This window comes from Cavia porcellus, unplaced genomic scaffold, assembly GCF_034190915.1.
Source record: "Cavia porcellus strain 051 isolate PalLab524CR breed Dunkin Hartley unplaced genomic scaffold, mCavPor4.1 scaffold_11, whole genome shotgun sequence".
In the NCBI taxonomy this organism is placed as follows: Eukaryota; Metazoa; Chordata; class Mammalia; order Rodentia; family Caviidae; genus Cavia; species Cavia porcellus.
Genome location: NW_026947494.1, coordinates 1059065 through 1084835, shown reverse-complemented (window position 1 = coordinate 1084835; position 25771 = coordinate 1059065). Strand labels below are relative to the sequence as shown.

The following is a 25771-nucleotide window of genomic DNA, read 5'->3' as shown; positions in this document are numbered from 1 at the left end:
GACCCAGAAAGCTGTCCTGCTCTAGCCCCGCTGAACAGCCCAACCCCGACCCCGCGCACTCGCTGATCCCGAGCCGGCCCTGGAGTCGGGTCAGGGTAGGCTTGTCCCAGGGCACGGATGCGCAGGCGCGGGCGGAGGGGCGGGGCTCCCTATAGCTCCGCCCACGCTGGGGTCACGCCCCGTACGTCACCGCCGCCCGCCGCGCCTGCGCATCCCGCGCGCCGCGCATCCCGGCGGCCGCGCATCCCGCTGCCCGCTCCTCCCGCGGCGTCCGCGCCACTGCGCTCTGCCGCCCGCCCGGCTTCTCCTCGCTAGCGGCACCATGAGGCTGCGGGGCCGCGGGCCGCGCGTCTTTCCCGCCTGCAGCTCAGGGGCGGGCGACGCGCCCCTGGCGCCCCCCGGGCGGAACCCGTTCGTGCACGAGCTGCGCCTCAGCGCCCTGCAGAAGATCCAGGTGGGTGCGCGGGGCCGGCCAGCGGGAGGGTCCAGGATGGCATGCGAGCTCGGCCTGGGCTCTGGGCAGCCCGAGCGCCCACTCCCGCAGCCCTTCCCAGGTGTGTGGCCCACACCCCCTTTCCGGGCGCTCACCCCAATGCCGGTCCACTGCCCGCAGCCCTACCCAGCTCTGTGGCCCACACCCCCTGCCCAGGTCTATGGCCCGCACCGCTTACCCGGGCACGCACCCCATTTCCGGGTGTCTGGTTCGCACCCCTTTCCCAGGTCTATAGCCGGGACCCCCTTCCCAGGCCCGCAACCCTTTTCTGGATGTATAGCTCATATCCCCGCTGGGACCTTGACCCCGGCCCAGAGTGTGCCCTACCTCTGTAGGGCCCAAGGCCGACTGTGCCTCCCAAGCCCGCGGGCGTGGACCTGGGGTCTTCACTGGGTTTCCAGCTCTGGGCTTGCTCAGTTCTGCGTGTGCGCAGGCTGGGACTGTCCCTTGGGCTCTGTGACCGGAATCAACTTTGTGCAGTCAGGTGCCACATGGGAGGGGTGGTGGCTTCCCCGAAACTCGTCGGTGGGGCTTCCCAGGTGGTACTGGGGATCCCGTCAGGGAGAGAGGGGCACTTGTCCCTTTGTTCCCATGGCCTCTGCCACTCGAATGTCCCTGCGGTGCTGAATGGCCACGTGGACACCCCACTCTCTGCACCGCCCTTGGCATTGGGTGAGGGCAGTGCATGAGACCCTAGGGTAGTGCCTGGGAGCTGCACTGTGGAACAGCCTAGGGTCGCTTAGGTCTGAGAAATTCCCTTGGGAGCCATGGGTGTAGCCACTCATCTGACCATACTGACAAAAAGTTATTCAAGTGGGTCCAAATGGTCCCTTTCCCAGGACGCCCTGGTGGGCTTGTGACCGTAGGAAGGCAGGGGGTTAAACATTGGGCATGCTGCCTGGAAGAGGTTCCTGGTGGTGTCCCCTGCCTGAGGGCGTCTGACCCAGCCCTGCCAGCAGCACTGCCCCTGGGCTCAGCCCTGAGCCTCCCTCTCTCCCAGCTGATCCCCTCCCTGCTGACTCAGGGTCCCAGCCACCCGCTGTGCCTGGGAGGAGGGGTCACTATGGCACAAACACTTCTGTACCCCTAATTTGTTCCTCCCCTTCTTCCCCTCTCCGCCCCCCAGCACTCTCCCTGGAACAGGGCCTAGCATGGCAGTCCTTGTCCTCTACTCTGTGGCCTTTCAGGAGCCCAGCCTTGACCCCTTCTTGTGGACTCCCAGGTGTGCCCTAGCCCTGCCCCAGCCCACACACCTGCCCACCCAGCCCCTCACCTGTGTGCCCTACCCCAGTCCTTTCCCTGCCCTATCACAGCCCCTTCCCCCACGTGTAGGCATGGCTCCTGCGGGCTGCTCTGGGGCAGCGGGAATCAAGGGCATGCTCTGGTCCTGGATGTGCTCTATGCAGACACAGGCGTCTCTAAGGCTGCTCTTCCGGAGGGCCCTGTGAGGCTGAGGCCTTGTTTCTGGTGTGGGTGGTGGCTTCCCTGAGGCTCACCTGGGGGACATTCAGAACCAAGGCAGGTGGGCAGGATGCCCTCTCCTCCCAGGAAGAGAGGGAACCTGCCCACCCCTCAGTGCCATGTTGGGGCCGTCAGAGGCACAGGTGCAGCTGTGATGACGGCTTTCCTGCTCAGGTGTCTACGCGTTCAGCCAGGCTGTGGGTGCCCACGGTCCTGGCAGAAGTGCCGCTTCCCCCGAGGAGCCCACAGCACCCTGGCACTGCTGTGTTATCTCAGCCCTGTCAGGCTGCACGCTCCAGGGCAGCGGAACTCACCTACCCAAATTCCAGGGGAGATAAGCTGGCAGCGCCCGCTTGCCCTGTGCGCCCTGCCTGGGAGGGGCTGCTGTGTGGCTTGGATGAGCGCCAGCCGGGCCACCCTGGCCTCTGGCAGCCATCTGTCATTTACCACAGATTGAGTAGGAGCTTAAGCATCTCTGAGCAGAGGGATGGAGGCCAGGGGTTCTACAGAGCCTGGGCTCTCTTCCCCTGGCTGATTCGGGGGTGAGTGCAGTGCAGGTAGGTCTGAGGGTGGACCCTGGCCTCCAGGGCTTTGGGCTGAAGTTCTTGGCAGCCATGTGCCACAGTTATTTTAGAGCCCTGAGGTGGTTTTCTGTCATGCAGGGTTTTGTGGTGCTTCCCGTAGACCCAGTGCTGAGAGCCCTTCCCACCCACTGCTGTGGGCTTTCCCTGTTTCTGAGTTCATGCCCTCCTGTGACCCCGACTGCCGGCAGACTTCACTTCCTGAAAGCAGAGTGTCTGCCCCAGGCTGGTGTGGTGCCATCCTCAGGCCGTGTCCCCACCAGGCACCCCTGCCTGGCAGCCTGAGTATGAGGACAGGGCAGCGTTGGATGCGGCTATTCCGGAGCCGGGAGTCCCTCGGAGCCTCCTGGCCGACAGGTCCTGGGTGTGCACACTGGCCAGCACAACCTCTGACCAGTGTCTGCTGCCCACCACTTGGACAGCGGAATTTCCAAGCATGAGGGTGAAGGGGCAGCTCCTTACGTAGCCTTCCCTGCTGCCTGACGCCCTGCAGTGACATGGAGTGGCCAGAGCTGGGGCTCTCAGCCCTGGGATGGTGGGACTCACAGTGCTGCCTCAGAGAGTTCTCTGGAGGGGCTGCATGGTGTTTGGTCCCTCCCTGGTGCACACCTGCGGCCCGAGGCACCAGTGTCACAAGGACCTCTGGGTACCCAGGAGGAATCCGAGTCCACTGCCCAGTGCCTCTAGTGCCTCAGCAGCAGCCCTGGCAGCTGGGCACATGGTCCTGTGTCACAGATGTGTGGCCCATCTCCGGGGCTTGGTGTAGACACATGACCACCCTCACGGAGACCCCCTTTGGAGAGTGAATGGCCTTCTCCAGCTCCCTGAGGCCATCAGGGCTGGCCCAGACATTCCAGAGGGCAACTATAGGGTGAGAACAGCAGGAAGGGGACTGGAAAGTGGAGACTTCTCCGTGTTTATCGCCCTCTGCACTGAAATCTGCACTTCCAGTAGGACCAGGCATGGATTTGTGTAGACACACACGTAGTGTAAGTTCACATGCAGGTTCGGTCTATAAGGTGGCGAAGCAGTTTCACATGGTGATTAAGTCACAGAGCACCCTTACTGCAGGAGTGTCCAGAGCCGGCCACAGGGGTGAGCGCTGGCCTCCTCTGCTCCCTCTAGGTATCCTGTGTATGGGGAAGAGCCATCAGCTGGAGCTTGTGTATTCTGATTTTTCCTGGTTTTTGGATTTATCCCGGGATGGGGGGACCCAAGCAACGATTTTTGGCAGGCCTATAGTTTTTGGCAGCCATTTGCTAGACAAATAGGAGTGGTGAGGGGGCTCAAGTCTGGGCTTTCAGGATTCTTTGTGCACACACCATGCTGGGTCCTGGCAGCTCTGGTGACAGTATGGAGCGTCGTGCCACCCCGAGGAGCTGTGGGCTGGCTGTGCTCTGCAGTGTCTCTCCTGAGCCCCATCTGCTGTCCCCCTGCCCCACCAAGGCCCAGGACTGGGATGCTGTGTCCCCACCCCAGGGTACAGGGCAGGTAGGGCCCTGAGGGCAGAGGTCCTGGCCCCGCAGTGACCTCTGGAAGGAGCGGAGTTGTCTCCCTGTGCCAGCATGGGACACTCCTCTGAGACGCAGCCCTGGCATATGTACTGGCCCTGGGGGCAGGGCTGTGGTGCCTGCCGTGGCTGCAGCGCAAGTCCTGTCCACCACCCGACTGGCCCTGGCCAGGCCTCCTGTGGCAGTACTGCCTGCACTCCAAGCTGCCGTCCTCCCGCACATGGGCTTGCTCTGCAGTGTGTCTGGGATTTCACTTCTGACCTGGGGGAAGGGACTGTGGGAGCCACAGGGCCAGAGCACTGGTCTGCTCCACTGAGGGGTCCCAGGACCCCCAGGGAGCTGAGGTTTGTTATGAGCAGAATGAGTGGCATATGGAAACCCAGGAGAGCAACAGATGGGCTTCAGCCATGGGTGCCCAGGCTGGCTGCCGGCCTGCACCCCACCACCGCAGGACTTTTGCATGTGCCTCCAGGCTTCCAGCATCCAACCCCCTTTTCCTTCAGCTGGGCTGAAGGGCCAGACAGACCTTTCTCAATGTCAGTGCTTCTGCCCCTATGCCCCAAGTCTGCACACCTGGACCTCCTAAGTGGGTCTCGGCAGTTGGGGTAAGAGGGCCACATCTTCACAGCAGAGCCATCCCTGATCCTTGGTCTCTGGACCTTCTGCTGAATGATGATATCACCTGCCTTGGGGGCCAGTTGGGCTGGTATTCTGTGCCCTGGGGGCTGCAGAGCAGGGGCTGAGGGTGCACTGCTGTGTTTGCAGGACAGGGCAAAAGGTCAGTCAGTGTGTGTCACCCTCCAGGATGTCAGCAACCTGCCCTGCAGCGCCCAGCAGAGGCACTGGCTGCCGGGTAGGCGGTAGAGTGGGCCTCTCAGCTGAAGGCCCCTCCCCACTTTGTGCCTGGCTGGGCCCCGTGAGCCTCCAGAGGGGATGTGAGGGCAGCTTACAGACCCCACCTGGTCCTGATTAGACTGGAGGTACACAGGAGCTGTCCCACAGCAGGTGTGTGGCCTCCTGCCACTGCCCCGAGCCCCTGGACCTCCCGAGCCCTGTGGCACTGTTACCCTGTTTTGTGAGGTGTAAGTGCAGCACCATGCTGTCTAGTTTGGTGCCCCTCCAGAGCCTCATGCAGTCACAGGTAAGGCTTTTCAGAGGTGACTGGATCTAGAATGTGTGACCCTGGGATGGATTCCTGGTGCCATGCTAGGCTCAAGGCCACTGGGATTAACAGTGTGAGTGATGCCTGCCCTGAGTAACCTGGATAGGATAGAAGGGGTAGAAAGAGCTGTGGGTGGCCCTTGGTGCTCTGCTGCTTTTTGCCCACCATCAACTGTCTCTTCTCTGTGATGCCACCCTCACTGGAAGCCAGATGATCATGGAGTGAAACCTCCACAAACTGTGAGCTAAACAAACCTTTCCTCCTTTGCCTTTGGGGTCAGGTATTTTGTCACAGCAGCAAGAGGAGTAACTAAAACATTGCATGTTGCTGCTCCTGCGCCTCCTCCCTCCTGGCCCTGGGGTCAATGACTCACCCACAGCCCAGTCTTGTAGCAGGCAACCTGCTGCATGTCTCTGAGGCCCTGTGTGACACAGGACAAGAGCCAGCTGTGGATGCCAGCAGCTGCGTGGGGAGCCTGGCCAGCGCATGCAGAGCTGTTGGGGTGGCTGGCTGTACTGTGTATGGCGTGCAGCCTCGGTGACTCCTGGGTCCTCAGTGACTCTCCCTGGTGCTCCGGAGCCATCACCCTGAAGGTCCCCATGATGCTGTAATGTCTTTGTGCTGAGGCACCTGACACAGACCTGAGCTGGGCAGGATCGAGGCCACAAGGGCTGTGTGGGGCCTGGGGCCATGTGGGGGGAAGGGGAGGTGGCAGCAAGTCTCTCGGGTGCCCAGGGTCATGAGGTACATGTCTCCTGAGTGCTCTGCAGTGTGGAGGGGCAGAGGTGGCATGGGCAGGTTACTGTGCCACGAGCCCAGCCTCACTGGGAGGCGGTTTGCTGTCCAGTGGAAGACAGGAAGGCTGCCGGGGAGAAGCCTCGGGCTGGCTCTCGGATCCAGACGGTGGGGACACATGGAGGTGGCAGCGACTTGAGAGTTGGGGCTGGTCACAGGTTTCAGAGAAAGAATAGCTCCATGCTGGAAGCTGTGCTTAATTTTAGATGTGAGTGGGAGAGCTCAGGGGGCGCTGTGGACGGTGTGGCGTGAGAGCTGAGGCTGAGGCAGTCGACTTCCTGTGTTGAAGAGAAATGCGAACTCTGTAAACCTGAGCAGAGGATTCAAATAAACAGGTGACTCAGAAGAAAAGAAGCCCAGATGTGCAATACACAGAACCACACTGGCCCGGCCTCTGCCTCAGGCTGGACAGCAGCATGCACCTGGAGCAGCTGGGCCGGGAGAGCCAGTCCAGGAGCCACTGCCAGAGTCCTGGATTCCCGTCTTCTGCTCCGGCCTTTGCCCCATCAGATTGCACTCTGGAGACTGCCTCTCATTCCCCTGGAGGGATCTGTGGAGTTTTCCCTCTTGTCTCTGTTCTGATCCAGAGTCCAAGCAGATGACCAGGCCAGCATCCCTGCGGACCCCTGAGGACCCAAGGGCCTGGCTTCTGTGACAGCAGTGCCTCCCTAGCCAGTGCAGCCGTTTTTCCTTGACAGATAGCCCGGATCCGAGCCGATCCACCATCCCCAGCACTTGCAGACCTCCTGGCTCCTGGCTCCTAATGATGCCCCAGTGTCTGTGTACCAGTGCTGGCCTGCTAGGGATTGAGCAGTTCCATCCTAAGTGGTTCCAGGTCCCAGGTCCAGAGGATGGGAGGCCCTCTTGGGCCAGTTCTGACTATTTTGGAAGTGAAGCTTTGACTCCGAGGGCCTGGCCCTTGGGACAGGAAACAAGGATGACCGTGCTCTTGAAAGTGGCCCCCAGGGACTGGTGCTGGGCTCTACAGGAATGAGGCGGGGCCACTGGCTGGGCTTAGGACAGAGCTGGGCCATGCCTGAGCTTAGGGCCAAGCCTGCATCCTGGTGGGCTGCAGCTCTGCCACCACCTGGGGTGTGGGCCTGGGGAGCGATGCCCTATGCCAGGTATGGCAGCGCCCAGGTGCAAGTGCACCGAGGGGCATGGCCCACCCTGGATCTTTCTGGCCCTGCCGCATGCCCTGGTGTCCGCTCCGCCTGCCTTCTTCTCTGACCAGCACTCCCCACCCGTGCATTCCATCATCCGTGGGGGTCCCCAGTGCTAGGGATGCTATCTTCCTCTCTGCAGCAGTCACCTCTGAGGGGAGGATTGCAGCCTGGCTAGACCAGGCTGGGTGGCCCTGGAAGTTCTAGCCTGTGGTACCCATTCTATGTGGTGGGGTTTGGAGGAGGCCCAGATGCTGGCCTCTGGCTTCTGGTTCTCTGGCCCCAGCACCCATGAGGCAGGTCACTGTCTGGGGCTAGAGGAAACTGGGCCGACACCTGGTTTTCTGCCGGTGGTTCCAGGGTGCTTCGCTGGGCTCGCCTCCCTCAGATGCTGCCTGGCCTCACCACAGCCTCTGTGTGACCCTCGCCCTGCACCTATAGGCGCCCTGCTCCCCAGCATGAGCTCTGCCATGGCTGAACAATGCACCCCTCAGATGCGGAGCCTCTGGGCCCTTGTGCCTGCTTCTCTGAGCTCGTCACTGGGGACCCGTCCCTGTGTGGTGTCACTCATGGCTCCACCCTCGGCTGGCCCACAGAGAACCTTCCACTTGCCTGTCCCCTGGTGGCTCATTGGGTGGCGTCCAGGTCTGCTGCCACCAGTAACACTGTCTCCACGACAGCCCCAGTGGCCTGCACAGCTCCTCAGAGACATGAGACTGCCAGGCCAGGCCACGTGGATGCAGCCCACGTCCCCCAGCTGGGAACCACAGGGCACCCCAACTCTGGAAGGCTCTGCGCTCCTGCTGGACTCAGCAGTGGGCTGTGTGGAGATGCGCTTGTCATGCCTGTGGGTAACAGAGACCCCAGTGCTGGGGACAGGAAGTGTTCACAGCAGGCACGCAAAGTGAGCACCGAGCACTGGACAGAGAAGAAGGAGCCTGTCTGCCTGGTGTGTAGGTGTGGTGGTCTCCCAGGTCCGTCCGAGGACGGGGATCTTGCCACCGTGGACTAGAGCTGCCCGAGACACCGCAGCTTAGGCAGACAGCAAGGGAGATCAGTTGGCATCTCTTAAGTCTGTGTGCCAATGCAGGTACCCCATTTGCGTTCTGCATCCATGTACAGCCAGCCTGTTAAGTTCACCTCCAGCCTGGGGAATGCCTGGCGCTTGTGGAATGTGTCGGTCAGAGTACAGGCAGCCCCCCGCATGGCAGGTGTTTCTCCAGCGTCCTGCAGGCTGCAGATGCAGCAGCCCCCCGCCGGCCCCCGCATCCTCACAGCCTGAGTCTGTGGCCCCATCACATAAGGACCCTGCAGCCAGACTGGGACCCACCCTAGTGACCCTTTTAGCTTAGCTACCTCTCACATCTGACCGCGCCTCGTTTGTTTTGTTAATTTTATAGGTTCACTTCAGGTATACCTAATCACTTTCATCATAGGGCATTTGAGTCTATACAAAATGTATCTGGATTCTTTCTCCAATCCCTCCTCTCCCCTTCAGGTGCTTTCCCCCTCCTTTTTTTTTTTTTTTTTTTTTTCTTCTTTTGTTCAACAGGGTCTCACTCTGTAATTCAGGCTGGTCTTTTTTGGGATCAAACTCACAACCTGGCACTTGCCAGTCAGGCACTCATGCTGCTAAGCTAAGTCCCCAGCCCCTTCAGGCTAGTCTTAAACTCACTGTGTAGCTCAGGAGGTCCTCCTGCCTCAGCCTCCCAAGCGCTGGGATTTATAGATGTACTTCACGGTGCTTGGTTCTTCCCCTCCTCATTTTCAAAAGCCTTGTTTCCATTTCTACCTTCTAGTCTCATTTTTTTGTCTCCTGTTTCCCAATAACTATTACACATTTTGGTCCTTATTTACCTTTTCAGTTTCTCAAAGGAGAGAAACAACGTAATATCTACATGTGTCCAATTTATTTCACTTACTTACCAGTATGGTCTCAAGGAGTATCCATTTACCAAGAAATGTCCCAGGCTTATCCTCTGTGGCAGAGTAGTGCTCGATTGTGTTCAAAACCCACGTCTTCCTTACCCATTCATCAGGTGACAAGCATTTGGGCTGTTTCCAGAATTTAGCTGTCAGAGTCTGTGCTGCCATAAACCTGGGTGTGCGCACGTCGCTGTGGTACATTGCTTTTCATCTTCCAGGAAGATACCCAGGAGAGGAATAGCTGGGTCGAGTGGATCCTTCGATCCTAGGCTTCTGAGGAATCTCCACACTGGCTTCCATAGTGGTTGCACCAGTCCACACTCCCACCAACAGTGGAGAAGGGTCCTTTTTCCCCATGGCCCTGCCAGTTGTTTGTTATTGGTTGATTTCTTGATAACAGCCATTCTTTCTGGAGTGAGGTGGAGTCTCCACATTGCTAATTTGCATTTCTCAAACAATCAGTGATGCTGAACGTTTTTTCATATATTTGCCATTCTTCATCTGAGAAGCATCTATTTGAGATGCCCATTTTTGGGTTGAGTCTTTAAATTTTGAGGAGGAGATCTGATTTTTTTTTTCTTTTGAGCTTTTTATATATTCTAGATGTTAGCCCTTTGAGGAACAGCTGGCAAATTTTTTTCCCGCTACGCGGGTTGTCTTTTCACTCTGTTGGTGATTTCTTTTGCTGTTCAAAAGCTTTTTAATAAGACAAGATCTCAATTGTTCATTTTTTGTTATATTTCCTGTGCAGTTGGGATTTTGGTCATAAAAGTCTTTGCCTAGGACCGAGGATATAGCTCAGTGGCACAGCACCTGCCTGGCAGTCACTAAGTTCTGAGTTCATTTCCCAGTACAAAAGAAAAAAACACCCTGACAAGTCTTTGCCAATATTCTGTCTTCAGGGATTTTACGTGTTCTCCCTTCCAGTAGATTTTCTGTTGTAATATTTAGATCTCTGATCCATTTTTATTTAGCTTAGTGCACAGTGAGAGATGTGCCTCTAGTTTTAATCTTGGAAAGCCAGTATTCCCAGCACCATTTATCAAAAGTCTGTTGCCTGTATGATGGCACACACCTGTACTCCCAAGCTCAGAAGCTGAGGCAGGAAGATCACCGTGAATCTGAGGCCAGCCTGAGCTACATAGTGAGACCCTGTCCCTTTCTTTCTCTCTTTCTCTCTCTCTCTCTCTCTCTCTCTCTCTCTCTCTCTCTCTCTCTCTCTCTCTCTCTGTCTCACATACACACACACACCACTCACAAAGTTATCTTCCAATGAAGGTGTTTGGCCCCTTTGTCAAAGAGAAGGTGGCTAGGTTCATCTGTAGTTGCTTTTCCATCTCCTAATCTGTTCTACCGATCCTCAGGTCTGTTTATTCATTCATGCTGTTTTTATCACAGTAGCTTTGTAGTATAATTTCAAGTCAGGGATTGTAATGCCCCCCCTGCCCTGTATTTGTTGACCAGGATTGCCTTTGCTATTCTAGGTCTATTCTGGTTCCAAATGAATTTTAGGATGATTTTCTCTTAATTCCATCAGCTATATTCCATTAGTATTTTGATTGGGATTGCATTAAATCTGTGTAACAATTTTGGAAGTATGGCCATTTTTACTATATTGGTTCTTTCTACCCAAGAGCTTTCTGATTTCATCTTTTTTTTACTTCCTTCGTTAGATTGATTCCTGTGTATTTCGTGTTTCTTTATGCTGTTGTGAAAGTGTTGTTTCCCTCATTTCTCACTCGGTGAGTTTGTTATTCATGTACAGCAAGACTTGAGTTCTGAGTGTTGACTTTGTATCCACCTGTAGTACTGAATTTGGTTATTAAAGCTACAAGTCATTTTGTGGAGTTTGGGGGTCTTTCTGTATAGAGTATCGTGTCATCTACAAATAATGATTTAACTTTTCCCTTCTCTGTCCTTGTTTCTTTCCGTTGTCTGATTTCTCTTGATAGTGTTTCTAGAACTATATTGGATAGGAGTGGTGATATTGGGCATCCTTGTCTTGTTCTGATTTTAGAGTGAAAGCTTTCAATTTCTGGCCACTTAGTGTGATGCTGGCTGTTGGTTTGTCGTAGATGGCTTTTATCAGATTGAAATAAAGACCATCTGTTCCAACTTTCTGTAGAGTTTTAATCGTGAAGGCGTGCTGATTTTGTCAAAAGCGTTTTCTGCATCTGTTGAGGTGATCGTACGATTTTTGTCCCAGGCTCTGTTAATATGGTGCTACGTCTGTTGACTCATATGGGTTGAACCATCCCTGTGTCCCAAGGGTGAACCCGACTTGTTTGTGTATGTGACCTTCTGGATGAACCACTGCATTCTGTCTGTCGCTCTTCTTGAGGATTCTTGGATCTGTGTTCATTCAGGACGTTGTCCTGAAGTTCTTGTTTTTGGTTGGATCCTTCTCTGGTTTTGGTATGGGGGTAATGCTTCCTGGAATGACAGGGAGTGTTCCTTCCCTTTCAGTTTCATTAAAGAGTTTGAGACATATTAGCATTAAATCTTGTCTAAAGTTCATGTAGAAGTCAGCATTGACTCCATTAGGACCTGGGCTTCCCTTTGTTGATAGGTTTTTAATTACATTTTTATTTTGTTGATTGATAGTGGGTTATTTAGAATTTTTATATCATCTTGATTCACTTGTAATTCCGTGCATCTAGGCATCTGTCCATTTCTTCTGTGTGTAGGTATTGATGATCTTCTGAATTTCCACAGGATTGGTTATGATTTCGCCCTTTTCATTGCTAATTACATGAATTTGAGTCTTCTTTTCTTGGTAAGGTTGGCTAAGGGTTTGTCAGTTTCATTTAATCTTTCAAAAGACCAACTCTTGGATTCACTGATTCTTTGTATTATTCTCTTAGTTTCAGTTGCATTAGTTTCTACTCTGATCTTTATAATTTCCTTCTTTACCACAAACTGACCAGGCCCAAAATCTCTTAAATAAGTGGACGACAAAGGCTTAAATAAAAGAGATAGTGGTATGATTTTAGGACTCCAGGTAAATCAAAACTTTAACAGCATTCGAGATTTTGGGGTCTGAGACCAAGAGCTTCTTTGGGAGGCCCATATTTATTTGGTTTTCAAACAAAGGAAGGAGATAAGAGTAGAAAGTGTGGGAACTCCGCAGGACCTTGGGAGTAGTTTGGAGACTTTACCAAGCATTGAGTTGTGCCAGTCAGAGCTGTCTTATCCCGAGGAGCGAGACCCCTGCAGCGGCATGCTGTGTAGTTAACTGAGGCTGGATCCAGGCAGCCTCAGCTGTGGCTGGCCAGGCTGCAGGTCCCAGCCTTGCTATCGTTGCTATCCTGTGGCCTGCTGTCACCCCATGCCCACACACCCACAGCTGGAGCCCCTGCTGTTGTCACTAGGAGAGCAGCACTGCTGTCCTCTGCTCTGTGTTCTGATCTGGCCTCGTCCACTCCCTGAGTCAGCCTGACCCTGCCCTGACCTGTACACAGTGTCGCCTGCTGGGTGCTTCCACTGGTAGCACAGTGTCCCAAGGAGCTGTGTGCTTAGTCTGCTTTCCTGTAACTTCTAGATGACCTGGGGACAGGAGGGTGACCCCATGGAGAGGAAGGCGACCCCTGAGAACAGGAGATGTGGCCCGTAGCAAGGCTGCTGTGGTGCAACTCTGCGTGGACAGAGCCAGTTCCACTGTGCTGTCCCCAGCATCCCTGGTGGCAGTGCCCAGGAGGTGGGGAGTGGGGGCCACAGGTGCAGGCGGCTCAGGTTCAGCTGTGGCTCGGCTGTGTGCCAGGCTCTGGGCAGGTCCAGATCCAGGTGACAGGTTCCAGGTGACATCTCTCTGCCCCCAGGTGGCCTTCATGACTGTGACCCTGTTCCCTGTCCGGCTCCTATTTGCCGCTTTCATGATGCTGCTGGCCTGGCCCTTGGCGCTTGTGGCCTCGCTGGGATCTGCAGAGGAGGAGCCCACACAGCCCCCCACGCTGTGGCGCAGGTGAGTGCCCTGGGGTGTGCTGTCACTGAGTGAGGACCTTCACCTCCCCTCCTGGCCTGTGTCCCTGCCTGCCCCCTGCCTGCCCCCATGGCCCCTGTCCTGCTCCCTGGCTCAGGGCACAGGCCCCCTCTGGTGGCTCCTCGTGGCTACAACTGAAGTCACAGCTTACCACCTGTTCCCTGGACACTTTCGAGTGGATAGATGCCGGCGGCAAGGTGAGGGTTACAGATGTCTCAGCATCTTCCGTTACCACTTGGCTTGTATTTTTGGACATGTTGTGAAACGTGCGCAGAAGAGCGCATCAGGGAGCGTCCTGCAAAGTTCTGCAGTGCGCCTCACGTGATCGCAGCCACTGTTGGTGCCTGCCCCATGTGGAGGCCGTCACCACGGTGACCGTTTATCCTCCCAGCTGGCAAGGTCCTGTCGCGCAGCTCCTGGGCTCCGTGCCCGCTTCTGCAGGGGTTCAGGCCCCTGGGAATCAGTTGGAACTGTCCCAGCTCTTGTTTTGCTGTGATGAGGTTTACCTGGTGGCTGCTCTCCTGCTTGCGCCCCAAGGCCTGGCTCTCCCAAGGCACTGTCCTTGTGGGCCAGGCACACACGTCTCAGATGGCTGAGCGGGACAATCTACAGCTCCCTGGAGACTGACAGGAAGGGTGCGTACAGATCAGTGCCCACGTTGTCCTCACCATTTTGCGAGGAGGCCGTGGGCAGCCTGTACTCTGGCCACGCTGGCTCACACCACTCTGTCCACTCTCATGTCCACCCACGTCTCCTGGAGTTGCACATCAGTGGCTCTGTAGTGCCTGCAGCACCCCGGGCAGCCCACACAGGGAGCCAGGTGGCAGAGAAGTTGTGTAGACCCTTGGGAGTGGGTGGGTGGTGCCAGAGGTCTCGTCACTTGTGGACAGGTCCTCCTAGGTGGAGGGGCTGGGCCCAAGCCCCGCCCCTCTCCCCTGGCAGCTGACCGGCCGCCCCTTTCTCGCAGGTTGGTGGATGTCCTGCTCAAGGCCATCATGCGTGCCATGTGGTTCGCCGGTGGCTTCCACCATGTGACCGTGAAGGGACGACAGGCACTGCCAAGCGAGGCTACCATCCTCACGTTGGCCCCACATTCATCCTACTTTGATGCCATCCCCGTCACCATGACCATGTCCTCTGTCGTGATGAAGGCGGAGAGCAGAGACATCCCTATCTGGGGCAGTGCGTGAGCCTGGAAGAGGGGTACCCGGAGTGGGGAGAGACCCCCAGTGTGGCTGGGGGGCCTGGCAGGGTCCGGGCTCTCAGGGGCTTCCAGGCCTGGACAGACCCTGCAGAGGTTTCCCAGTGGGGCACTGGGCTCTGTGGGGTTTCCTCCCTAAATGGCGAGAGGCAACAGAGGGCCCCTGCTGGTGGCTCCCAGCCCCATGGGGCCCAGAGACAGTGCTCAGAGATGCGTCTCTGCAGCAGCACAGCTGGGCGAGTTACTGCTGGGATGCCTGTGCCAGAAGGAGTGGCCCATGTGGGGCACAGCCAGCATGCTTTGTGCTTCTTCAGCTGTCCTGGGAACCACATGTGGCCCTGCATGAGCATCCCCTTGCCCTCCCACGGACCCGGTGACAGTATAACCCTGTCTGCAGTGATTACCTGCAGACGCTGTTTCCAAGCAGGACCCCACATCCGACCCCAGGAGTCAGGACCCAACCTGTCTTTAGGGGAGGCGAGGGACCGGGTCCAGCAGTGGAAATGCTTACCACTTGATTCCTTCAGTAACGAGGGTTGTTTGCTACCAGCCCTCACTAAATTCCTGGAAGGTCGGGGTTTTCCTGGCTCCTTACTGTCGAGTCTGGGTGCAGTCCGGGATCTCTGGGGGTCTCCCCAGTCCCTACCCGAAGTCTCCGATTGTGCTAGGGGCTGGGGGCCGACATTGTCTTGTTTGCACCCTGTGCAGCCCTGATTCGGTACATACGGCCAGTGTTCGTGTCCCGCTCTGACCAAGATTCTCGCAGGAAAACCGTGGAGGAGATCAAGAGGCGTGCGCAGTCAGGCGGGAAGTGGCCCCAGGTAACCATCCTGCCCGTGTCCCTGGGTCTCTTTGAAGCAGTGTGGACTTGAGAGTGGGGAGAGCTGGGTCGCCCTTCTCTGGGGCCTAAACTGTTTTGAGCCATCGTCTCTTGTCTGACTGCAAATCCATGAACACGTTGGGTGTCCCCACTTCCTGTTTGGTACTCACAGTTGGAAGATGGAAGGAACCAGTTCTCAGAGGCTTGAGAGTTCCCCGGCCAGCAGTTTCCAAAATCAGAGAGGCTTGTGGCTGGCCTGGGGTGCAGGACTGAAGCAGCTGCGGGGAGGTGTGGTTTATTTCCCCTGCGATGTGGGTGCCTGGGGGAGCCCTGTGCCTGTTGATACCTCCCCTCAGGCCCTCTCCACTGGCTCTGCAGCCACAGCCTCTGCTCCCGGTCTTCTGTGTGATGACCTCATCCACACCGTGCATCCACGGTGCAGCAGACCTGAAGGGCAGGCTCCTGCTGTGTGCGTGTCTGTGTGTGTGCAGTGTGTGTGCACAGTGTATATGTGTGCGCATGCGGCACAAGAGAGGGAGCGAGAAATGGGTTGCTTCTGCTCGAAGCCGTAGAGTGATCAGCGTGCACACCTGCGCAGGCAGTTTTCCACAGAACGCGACTGAGCGGTCTCGACCTCGGCCTCGGCCTCGGCAGGAATTGGGATTGCGCTCAGCAGGGCAGGCTCTGGGGGCTATGGGTTGTAATTATGATCATTTAATGCTGACTTTTTCTTCTCATTTGAAGATAATGATTTTCCCAGAAGGAACTTGTACCAATAGGACCTGCCTGATTACCTTCAAGCCTGGTATGTAATTTTCCTCATTTTTCCTCTCCAGAAGAGAGAAGCGGCCAACCCAGCCCAGCCCTGGTTACGGAGTAGGGAACGGCAGGGAGGAGGAAGCAGTTCTGCCTCTTCCACCCGCCGAGGAGCTTAGGACCATCTCTAAGCAAACTCAGTCTCTGAGGGGAGGATCATGGCAATCCTGGGAGGGCGAGGTTCTGACCACACGCTTAACTAGGCGGAGAGGCTTCCTGCATGTGTGGTACCCTCTCCCCCCCCCCCCCCCCGTGGGGTGCAGACCCCAGAACCGGGGGATGCTAGCTGCACGGGGGAAGAGAGGACTCGTCATGTGACTGCCAGCCCCTGCCCCTGGCAGTGGAATTCAGCACGAGCAGTGTGGCGAGCCACCCTTATCTGCTGGGCATCAGCACCAGGGTCCCCGTGCTCCTGTGCTGGGCACCAAAGAGTCTAGGCTAGAGCAGCTTTCCTGGTGGAATTTCCGTGTGAGGTCTGGTCCTTTGGGCCAGGGAGATTCCTGTGATATCCAGGAACCTGCCCCATGCCCATGTGGATATCACCACCAATGTTTAGGCTTTGCTGAAGGCCCCATGGCCTCAGTCCTGGTTCCTGGAGCCTCCGGGTGAGCACAGTGCCAGGCATCCACAGAGTCCAATGCTGGCCACACTCACCTCGGTGCACAGCATGCACGTTCAGAATGTGGGCTGCCCGACTTCTTGGGCTGAACATCGGAAATGTGCACCTGACCCCTTTTCTGATTACTTGAGTGTTGGTACCATCACTGAGTGTGTGGCAGTGGGCACCAGGATGGCCCTCAGTGGATGTGGCACTTCCTGCAGATCCCCACCCAGCCTGTGGCTGGGGCTCTACTCACCGGCATGCATGTCACGGCCTCCACCCAGACATGGACGTTCCCACTGTTCCATGTGCCACTGACAACCTGCAGTAGGAAGTCGCTGCCTGCAATGTTGGTAGAACTGGCAGGCTGGGCTGTTGGACAAGCAGCCCTGGTCCTGGACCGAACTGTCCTCAGTACTGGCCCAGGCAGTCCCCTCCCAACGAGCCAAGACCAGGTGGACTCCAGGGTGGCTGAGCAGAGGCAGCTCAGGTGCTTCATCCCAGAGCCGCTGCTGGCCCTTCGAGAGCCCTGTGGATACATGAGGACAAGGCGCTGGCCCCCTGCAGGTGCAATGGCCCTGCCTCCTTCTCTGACATCCCTCAATGTGTCCCATCCGGCGCTCCTGACAGCCGTACCCACCTGCTAGGAGAATGAGCTCTGGGTGGAGCCGTGACTGAAGCAAGGCTTTGCTGTGGATGCCTGCAGCCTCATCCACCTGCAGGGCACCTGTGCAGCCGGTGTGGAAGGTGGAGCGGGACAGGGGCAGTGTCTGCTGGCCCAGCAGGAGCTTGGATGTTCCCAGGCCCTCCAACAGCAGCTGCCCCCCTGTGATGGGTGTCTTGCGGCCATGGTCCTGGTAGCGATAGCAGGAGACCAGGTGGCCCCAATGCCCCATGGGTGGAGCCACAGGTGCTGGCTACTCTGATTTCCGTCTTGCTGCTGCAGAGACACAGCCCATCTGTGCTGATGTTGCAGAGGTTGCCCCAGTGCCGGCCCTGTGTCACCCAGAGGGGTGGAGCAGGAGGCCGGTTTCATGAGAGGCAGCAGGGATGTGGCTGGGATCCCACCCCTCGGCCCATGAATGAGTCAGCACTCCCCACAGGTGCATTCATCCCCGGGGTCCCTGTGCAGCCAGTGGTGCTCCGATACCCGAACAAGCTGGTGAGTGAGCCCCCGGACAAGGGTGAGAACTGCATGGTCCCCGTGCCATCAGCTCACTGTGTCCTTGACCACTGGCAGCAGCGGGCAGCACAGCCTGGAACAGCAGGGCAGAGCTCAGCTCAAACAGTCACCCTGGCCTCTCCTCCCCTAGGGCCAGTCCCCATGTTTTGGGCACGATGTGCCTGGCTCACCCTTGTAGACAACTCAGAATGTGGACGCTGGTGTGGGGGGCCGAGCTAGGGGCTTTGTAGCTGGTGGCCTCTCTTGGGCCACTGTTTGGACACAGGTTCCCTTTAAGAAAACAAAAGAAGCAGTTGGGGTCCAGGGCTTTTGGGGTGGCTAAAAGGACCTTAGCTCAAAGGGGCAAGCCTGCAGGAGACTTTATGTGGGTGGGACAGGGGCCACACCTGCCTGAGCACCTCAGAGGATGCCCAACATGGCAGCTGAAGGTCACTGGGCACCTGGGAAGAGAGGAGGACAGGAGCCAGAATGGGACTCAGGTGGGCGACGGGGGGGGCGTCTTAGTCTTCTGGCCTGGTGCTGAAGGGCATGATGAGCTCCTGCTCTCCGGCCCAGGCAGGCAGGGTGGTGTGATGACCCTGCTCCTCCTGTCCCCCAGGACACCATCACATGGACGTGGCGTGGCCCTGGAGCGTAAGTCAGACTCTATGTCCTGTGTGTGGGCACTCAGACCTTGGTGACCCCATGGCTTTGGGAGCGAGGATGATGGAGTGTGGCAGTTCTGACACCCACAGTGGGGACCCTTGCCTGGGCCCAACAGGAAGTGCTGAGGTCCTTTAGGCATGGTGGGCACCATGCACCTGGTGGCCTAGCTGGCATCTGTCCCTGTGGCTCTGTTGAGTGGCAAGTGAGGCTCTCTGGCAGAAGTGACAGTGCAGACCTGGGCTGATGTGTAGGGACGGGCTGGTGGGTTCCAGACCCTTGGGGGGAGGCAGGGCCAGACACCTGAGCGCCACAGGGCATCCTGAGGGTGACAGCGTCCAGTGGTGGTGTCAGAGGTGGCCCCTTCCACTCCTGCCAATCAGGGTGGCGCGGCCAGTTCTAAATTGGGGCCCCAGAGCCAGGCTTGGGCTGTGATGTGACCAGGGCTGCAGGGCTGAGCTCCCTGCGTGGGGATGGCTTACTGGGGAGGACAGTTTGCTGGACAAAGCAGAGACACCAGACATTGGAAAGGAGCAGAGACTGCTGATAACACGTCTGCCATCAGAGTTCCCCCATGTCCCGGAGGGTGGCAGAGCCAGGGCACAGCCCTGAGGGCTCGGAACCTCCCTTCCTATCCTCAAACACGTCTGTGCTGTTCCCAGGCTGGAGATCCTGTGGCTCACCCTATGCCAGTTCCACAATCAGGTGGAGATCGAGGTGCGTGGACCCGGTGTTGCGGGGTGTCGGGGCTCACGGTGGGTGTGGGCTCAGTGTCCCCATCCAATGGCTGACAAGACCCCAGTCCCCAGGGAAGCCACTCCGCCCTTTATCTTGGTTGCTGTGGCCTGAGAGGGTGTAAAATCGGCACACAGGCAATGAACGTGTTTTGGCGTTTATTTCTACGCCTTGCAAGTGCTGCGGAATCCAGCCTGCTGCTTTCTCCCTGCTGCCTCCTAGTTTTGCCATCTGAGATCTCAGGGTCCTGGCACCACGCCCTGGCCAGGCCCTGCTCGTCATGGGAATCCTGAGTGGTAGGAGAGGGAATTGGAGTAACCCAGGTGCACCTGCAGCCAGGCTGCCGTGCTGTGCAGCGGCACGGTCCGTGGCCTCCCCCACTGCAGGAGAGCAAGCACCTGCTGGGGAAGAGGACGCTGTGGGCCGGGCTGTGGCCCTGACCCAGCCAGGAATGAACGTGAGCCTGGCGCCCCTGCTGACCAGGGTGTCCCCCCGCCCCCATTCAGCAGCTCTGTTTCAGACCTGGTGTCTCCCAGAGATGAGACCCGACAGTGTAAACACCTCCGGTTACTGTGCTCACATGGGGTGGGGCCGCGGGAGGGGCGTTGTCATTACAGAACTCAAAAGGTTCCTTAAAGTTACTCAGAGCAGGCGGGGTTTCAGGGTGTTCCTGTGTCAGTAGACGTGTGTGTTAAGGGAAGCCAGGCATGATGGTGCATGCCTGTAATCCCAGCACTCAGGAGGCTGAGGCAGGAGGACTTCCATGAGTTCGAAGTCAACTTGAGCCACAAAGTGAGTTCATGGCCAGCCTGAACTGCATAGTGAAAAACTCTGTCTCAAAAAAGAAGAAAGGGCTCGGGGTGGCAGCCTGTGGGCTTAGTCCTTGAGCTCCGCGTGCAGCCACGGGAGGAATGGTTTTCATTGGAAGCCGCAGTGGACACCAGAGGCTGCTCAGAGTCCACACCAAGAGGTGGGGACGTGTGTGCAATGCTTTTGTACCCAAAGGCTCAGCGGGGCAGGGTTAGATGAGTGCTCCCCAGCTGGGTGCTGTAATAGGGGCACCCGGGTGGCTGGGTCATGAGCTTAATGTGGTGGGGTGCATGTGTACATGTAGGGGCGATCCTGGCAGGACCCTAGTTTTGTTAGACAGGCGGGTGGGGCCCAGCTGCACCACACGTGCAACAATCCCACCTCTGTGTGCAGTTCCTTCCCGTGTACAGCCCTTCGGAGGAGGAGCGGAGGAACCCTGCGCTGTATGCTGGCAATGTGCGGCGTGTCATGGCTGAGTGAGTGCGCGTGCGAGCCGGTTCTAGGCACAGCAGTGCCCGTTGCTCCGTGGAGTTGAAGCAGGTGGCATGGGCAGGGAAGGGGCTTCTGCCGAGCTGAACAGGTGTATTCTGTGCATGCTGGCCCTCGATATGTAGGCTGGACACCTCCTGTCTCCTGATCTCCGATGCTGTTCCCACTTGCTGGGTGTTAGAAGACAGGGTGCACTGCCGTGCTCACCCCGGCCTGTGACCGTGTCCATTGTCTTCAGTGTTTAACTCGGACATGAGGTGCTAGTGCCTGGCCAGCAGCCTGGTTCTGTGAGGTTCCGTGTGCACAGGACACAGACCGTCAGGGCACAGGTGGTGGAGGCTACAGATGTCTTGGGCTCCCCCTGGGTGCTGCATTCATAGCTGGCTCGGTGGAGCAGACACAGTCCTGGGAAATGGGTACCCTGTAGACTTTGAGGCCCCTGGTCACAGTCCCTAGGCAGGACAGGGCAGGGCATGGGCAATTGCCATGCCTCTGTGGCCACATGCAGATACCCCACAGATGCTGGGGCAGTTCCGCACCTGCACTGGGACTGGCAGCTGACGGATCCCTCCCACAGGGCCCTGGGTGTTTCGGTGACGGACTACACTTTTGAAGACTGCCAGCTCGCACTGTCAGGAGGACAGCTACGCCTCCCCGCCGACTCATGCCTGCTGGAGTTTGCCAGGCTGACACGGGCCCTCGGGTAAGTGCCTTCGGCCTCTGCCCTCACTCCAGACCCAGGCGAACAGTGGGGTAGATGGCTGTGCTGTGCTTGCTGTGATTGTTTGGGGCCAGAGTGTGGGAGACTGGGCCCAGGACCACACGCAGGTGCCCCACTGTGTACTACGTCCCAGCCCTTAGTTTTTATTCTAAAGACACCTGCCTGAGTCACACAGGTGGCCTGAAACTGTCCTGCCTCAGCCTCTTGGGTAGCTGGGATGACAGCTGTGTGCCACCAATTTTGTCTTCATTTTTCAAATATCAAATTTGGCCCACACAGAGGGCCTTAAAACCTGTGCTGGGCACCAGGCCTCTGCACTGGGCCACCCTGGGGCCATCTGGGAAGCACAGAGCCGCCCTGAAGCTTTGTGGATCCACACCGAGTACTGCCTGTGGGCTGTGCTCCTGGGAAGCCCCTCGCCACTCTTGTGCAGGGCAAGTCTGCTTCGGCCTTCTGTGGTTTACTGAGATCGTCCCTCTCTCATTTAGGTTGAGACCAGAAAAGCTTGAGAAGGATCTGGATGGGTACTCGTCAATCGCGAGGACGCGGGGCGGGGAGAAAGTCGGCCTCGAAGAGTTCTCGGCCTTCCTGCAAGTGCCGGTGTCGGATGCGCTGCAGGACGCGTTCGCACTCTTCGACGAGGTGTGTGGCCTTGTCTGCGTTCACACATGTGAGGCAGCTCTGAAAGCAGTGGGGATCCTGTCCCTCCTCCCATGAGCAGGTGCCGAGAGGAGAAAGCAGGTGACACTGGAGGAGGGACAGGGTCTCCAAGCAGGAGACCACCCCCAGGGTCTCTGGGTGAGGCATCGTGGCGTACACCCCTGTCATCCCAGCGCCATTCAGGCTGAGGCAGGAGGACTGCTTCAAATTTCAGGCTGCATAGCTAAAGCCCAAACTGTAAGAGTGCAAAAGTACAACTGTCACTCGCAGATCTCTGTTGTGTCACCCGAGCCGGTGTGCACATTGCCTGCGCCAGTGCTCAGCATGCCACCCACTCTGCAGCACTCCCACACACCGCCCTGAGTGCCAGGCTGAGCACCTCTCTCCACAGAGTGGCTGCGGCATGGTGGACCTGCGGGAGTGCGTGATTGCCCTGTCAGTCGTGTGCCGGCCAGCCCAGACCCTGGACACCATCCAGCTGGCCTTCAAGGTGAGTGGCAGAGCTCTGCTGCAGGCAGCTGCCATCACTGCCATGGGCGGGGCCCTGTCTCCTGTAGGCCAGCATCCCTCATCCCAGTGGCTCGTGGCTCACTTCAGGAAACCCCTTCCTCTCGCTGGTGCCCTCCTCTGGACACCGTTTCCTAAGGACCAGCCTCATACTGTGTGTGTCCCTCCCAGACATGGCCCTGTCCTGCTCAGCCCCAAAGCTGGGAGGGACCAGGTCCCGCGGTGGCACCTGCAGCCTCCAGGCAGCACTGTGCGAGGCACCTTGGTTCTCTACGTGGCCACCAGGTGGCACTGGAGGCCCACTGGAGACTGTGACTGAAGATGCAGCCTGGCTCCCAGGCAGGCATGGCTCTGCCTCCACACCCTCCTTGTTCCCATGACATTGCCTCCCACTGTCCCCCAGGTTTTGACCGCTTGTCCCCCTATAGCTTCTGTCACCTGGGTCCCCTCTCAACTGAGGGTTACCCCCCTCCCAAGCTCCCAGAGCCGGGCTGGAGCCCAGAGCTGAGTGCTGGACAGTGCGGTGGCCTGGGTGACGCTGCTGTCCCTTGCAGATGTACGGGGCGCCCGGGGATGGGCACATCTATGAGGACCACCTCGCCTGCATTCTCAGGACCGCTCTGGGTGTGGCCGAGCTCTCTGTGACCAACTTGTTCCGGGCCATCGATGGAGAGGACAAGGGGAGAATTTCGTTCGGTATGAGGAGTAAGATGTGAGGGCCTCGGGGTGCAGGCCAGTGAAACCCACCTCCTGCCAGATCAGCTGCCACCTGCCCGCTTGACACAGGGTCCCGGGGTGGGGGGTCACAGACCTGGCCTACAAGTGTCCGTCAGCTGCAGGGTACCCGTGCCTGAGCTGGGTAGGGCTGTCCTCAGGAGGCTGCCTCTGTGGTCCCACACAGCTCCCTGTCAGGCTCCATGCCCAGCTGCTGCCCCCAGGTGTGGGATGAGCAGGTGCCGAGAGGAGAAAGCAGGAGACAATGGAGCCACCACTGTGAGGGGTTTGCAGCTGGGGACCCCGCAGGGTCACACAGACAGCAGCCAGTTTGCTTCTAGTCCTGGGACATTTGCTGAGCCTGACACACTCAGTACAGCGTGGACAGCTGAGCACAGCCGTGGCGCAACCAGCCAGTTGGGGCCACCGAGCACCTGCTCAGTGCAGCTGCGGCGGGATCATCACACCTGTGCATCTGCATAGGGCTGTCCATGTCTACGTTGACACCCAGCAGTGTGTTCCCAGGGCCCAGTGCCATGCTCACCACAGTGCCCAGGGTCTGGGGCTGGTGCCGTGTCCTTGCCCTGCCCGATGTGGCACGGCCAGGCCAGCAGTGCTGGTCTGTGGCACCTCACAGATGCAAGCTCTTCCTCGCACGAGGGTAGCAGGAAGGCAGGGGCCTCGCGCGCTGCTCCTCATGGTCACTGTGATCTGGCACGTAGGGAGACCCTGAGGTGGGGCTCTCACCCCCCAAGGCCACCTGGTTCACAACCCAGGTCCAAGGAAGGAGCCCGAGCCCTGGGCATCACTGCTCGAGGTCCTGGCATCCACTGGTTCCCTTGTTTTTGCAGCCGACTTGCAGAGGTTCGCGGAGCTGTACCCTAACTTTGCTGAGGAGTACCTGTACCCTGAGCAGCGGCCCTTCCATGGCTGTACCCGGACACCCTCCACGCCGACCCCCAATGGCTTCTGTACCGATTTCAGCCCTGAGGGCTCGGACTTGGGGGCAAAGCCACCCTCTAAGAAACTGGACTAGGGCTCGTGCCCAGGGGCTGGGTCTCCTACGGCCACCACTGCCCTCAGCCAGGAGCCCAGGCCCTCGGGGACCGCTGTGCTGTGCCTGGCCAGTCTTTGCGCCGAGTTCCAGAGACCTGGGGCTTGTTGCGTGTTTCTCTGTGAAGAGCCTCGGTTCGGAGCATGTGGAGAGGCGGCTCTGGGCAGGGCTCCGTGGCCTGGAGGGGTGGGCACCAGCAGGGCCTCGCCCCTTGTGGTGAGTCCCTGCTCCGAGTTCCCTGTCACCACCTCCCAAAATTCCCTCCCTGACCAGTGGAGCACAAGGTCACTGTGCTGTGATCCAGGGTCGAACATGGGGCCAACGGTCACCTGCACTGTGATCCAGTGACCTCCACTGCCTTGGGTCACGACACAGAGGAACCGCTGTCTGGTTTTTAAACATTTCTATATTTGCGCAGGCGCGCATGAGTATTTTATAACTTCATTTAGGTACTTCAGAAGACATTCAGCATTTTTTTAAAGAAACGAGAAAATTGTTTTTCTACTTCATTTTTCCTGTTGAGGTCGGAGGCCAGTTATTTATTTTCGGTCTCGGGCTCTGCCCTGCGTTCCCAGCCGGTGTCCCCGCAGGTCAGCTCCTGTCCTCCCGACCCGGCTCGGGCACCTGGCCCCAGGTGCTCTGGTCTCCATCCTTTCGAAACCCCTTTTTATAACTTTGCCAGTTTGGTGTTTCTGTTTCAGCATAACAAGATCTACTTCACTGTAGCGTAGGCTCCACCTGCGACAGAGTGGGGGACACAGCAGGGGGACAGTTGGGGTCCCCAGGTGCACCCTGGATATAGACTGGGGCCGGCAGGCCCGTCCCCCACCCCAGGTCCTGGCGGGACTGAGGCCTGGTCTCTGCTCCGCTTCCCAGGCGCCCCTCGGTGCCCCGCTGTCCCGCTGGGGGAAGCAGCTGTCATGTGAGCGCGGGTGGGAAGAGGCTTGGCGGACTGGGTGGCATCTGGGGCACCTGGCTGCCCGTCCCACCTGTGCCCTCGAGTCTTGTGATGCGGTCACAAGCCCCTCTGTGCAGCAGTGCAGTGCCGCAGGTGAGGCTGCAGGTCTGTCAGGGGTTTCATTTTATTCCTGAGATGAACCAGTAACACCGGGGTCTCAACACTGAGCCACTGCCAAGCCAGTCGAGGATGCGTGTCAACCGCTTCCCCAAACACAGCCCGCATCTCTCCAGAGGGTACCTTGGGAAACCAAACCCATCTGTCACCAGCGCCACATTGCCGCCAGCGCGACAGTGTCATGTCTGCAAGGCAGTCCAGGTCCTGGCATATGGGGCCTGGGGAAGGACAGTGATGATTTTACAACTGTAGCACACATCGGTCTCAGTTTTGGTTTTGGTTTTCGGTTTCTTTGAGACAGGGTCTCACTGTGTACTCCAGGCGACCCCCTCCATCACCTCAGCCTCTGAGTGCTGGGATTGCAGAGGTGCGCTGCCGCACCTTGCATATAAAATTCATCCATACCACGGGAGCGCCTAAGGCAACTCATGAAGGAGGCATAAACTAAGATGTCCTGCGGGAGGGCTGTGAACCTCCCTGCCGCCTGCAGATGAAGGGTTCCTGGGAACCTCTGAGACGCAGCCCGGATGGATGTTTTACCTCCTGAGCCTTCAGCTCTGTGGGAGCCGCTCTGTGGGGATGTACTTAGGGGAGGGCAAGGTCTCCATGCAGAGCCCTCTTCCATGGAATAAATAGCATGAAGGCGTGGACCCCACGAGTGCGTGCATGTCT

At 57.9% G+C, this 25771-nt stretch overlaps 1 protein-coding gene across 1 annotated transcript; it reads left to right on the top strand.

Annotated features, from left to right (window-relative positions):
• Window positions 1–207: 207 nt before the first annotated feature.
• On the top strand, window positions 208–25754 carry Lpcat1 (lysophosphatidylcholine acyltransferase 1). The gene is made up of 14 exons (XM_013140829.2): window positions 208–454; window positions 12911–13053; window positions 14039–14253; window positions 14981–15093; window positions 15837–15897; window positions 17613–17671; window positions 18291–18325; window positions 18997–19051; window positions 20273–20355; window positions 20946–21071; window positions 21578–21731; window positions 22141–22239; window positions 22811–22952; window positions 23822–25754. Exons 1-14 carry the CDS (start codon window positions 323–325, stop codon window positions 24004–24006), a joined length of 1602 nt encoding a protein of 533 aa, XP_012996283.2. The 5' UTR covers window positions 208–322; the 3' UTR covers window positions 24007–25754.
• The last annotated feature ends 17 nt before the right edge of the window (window positions 25755–25771 follow it).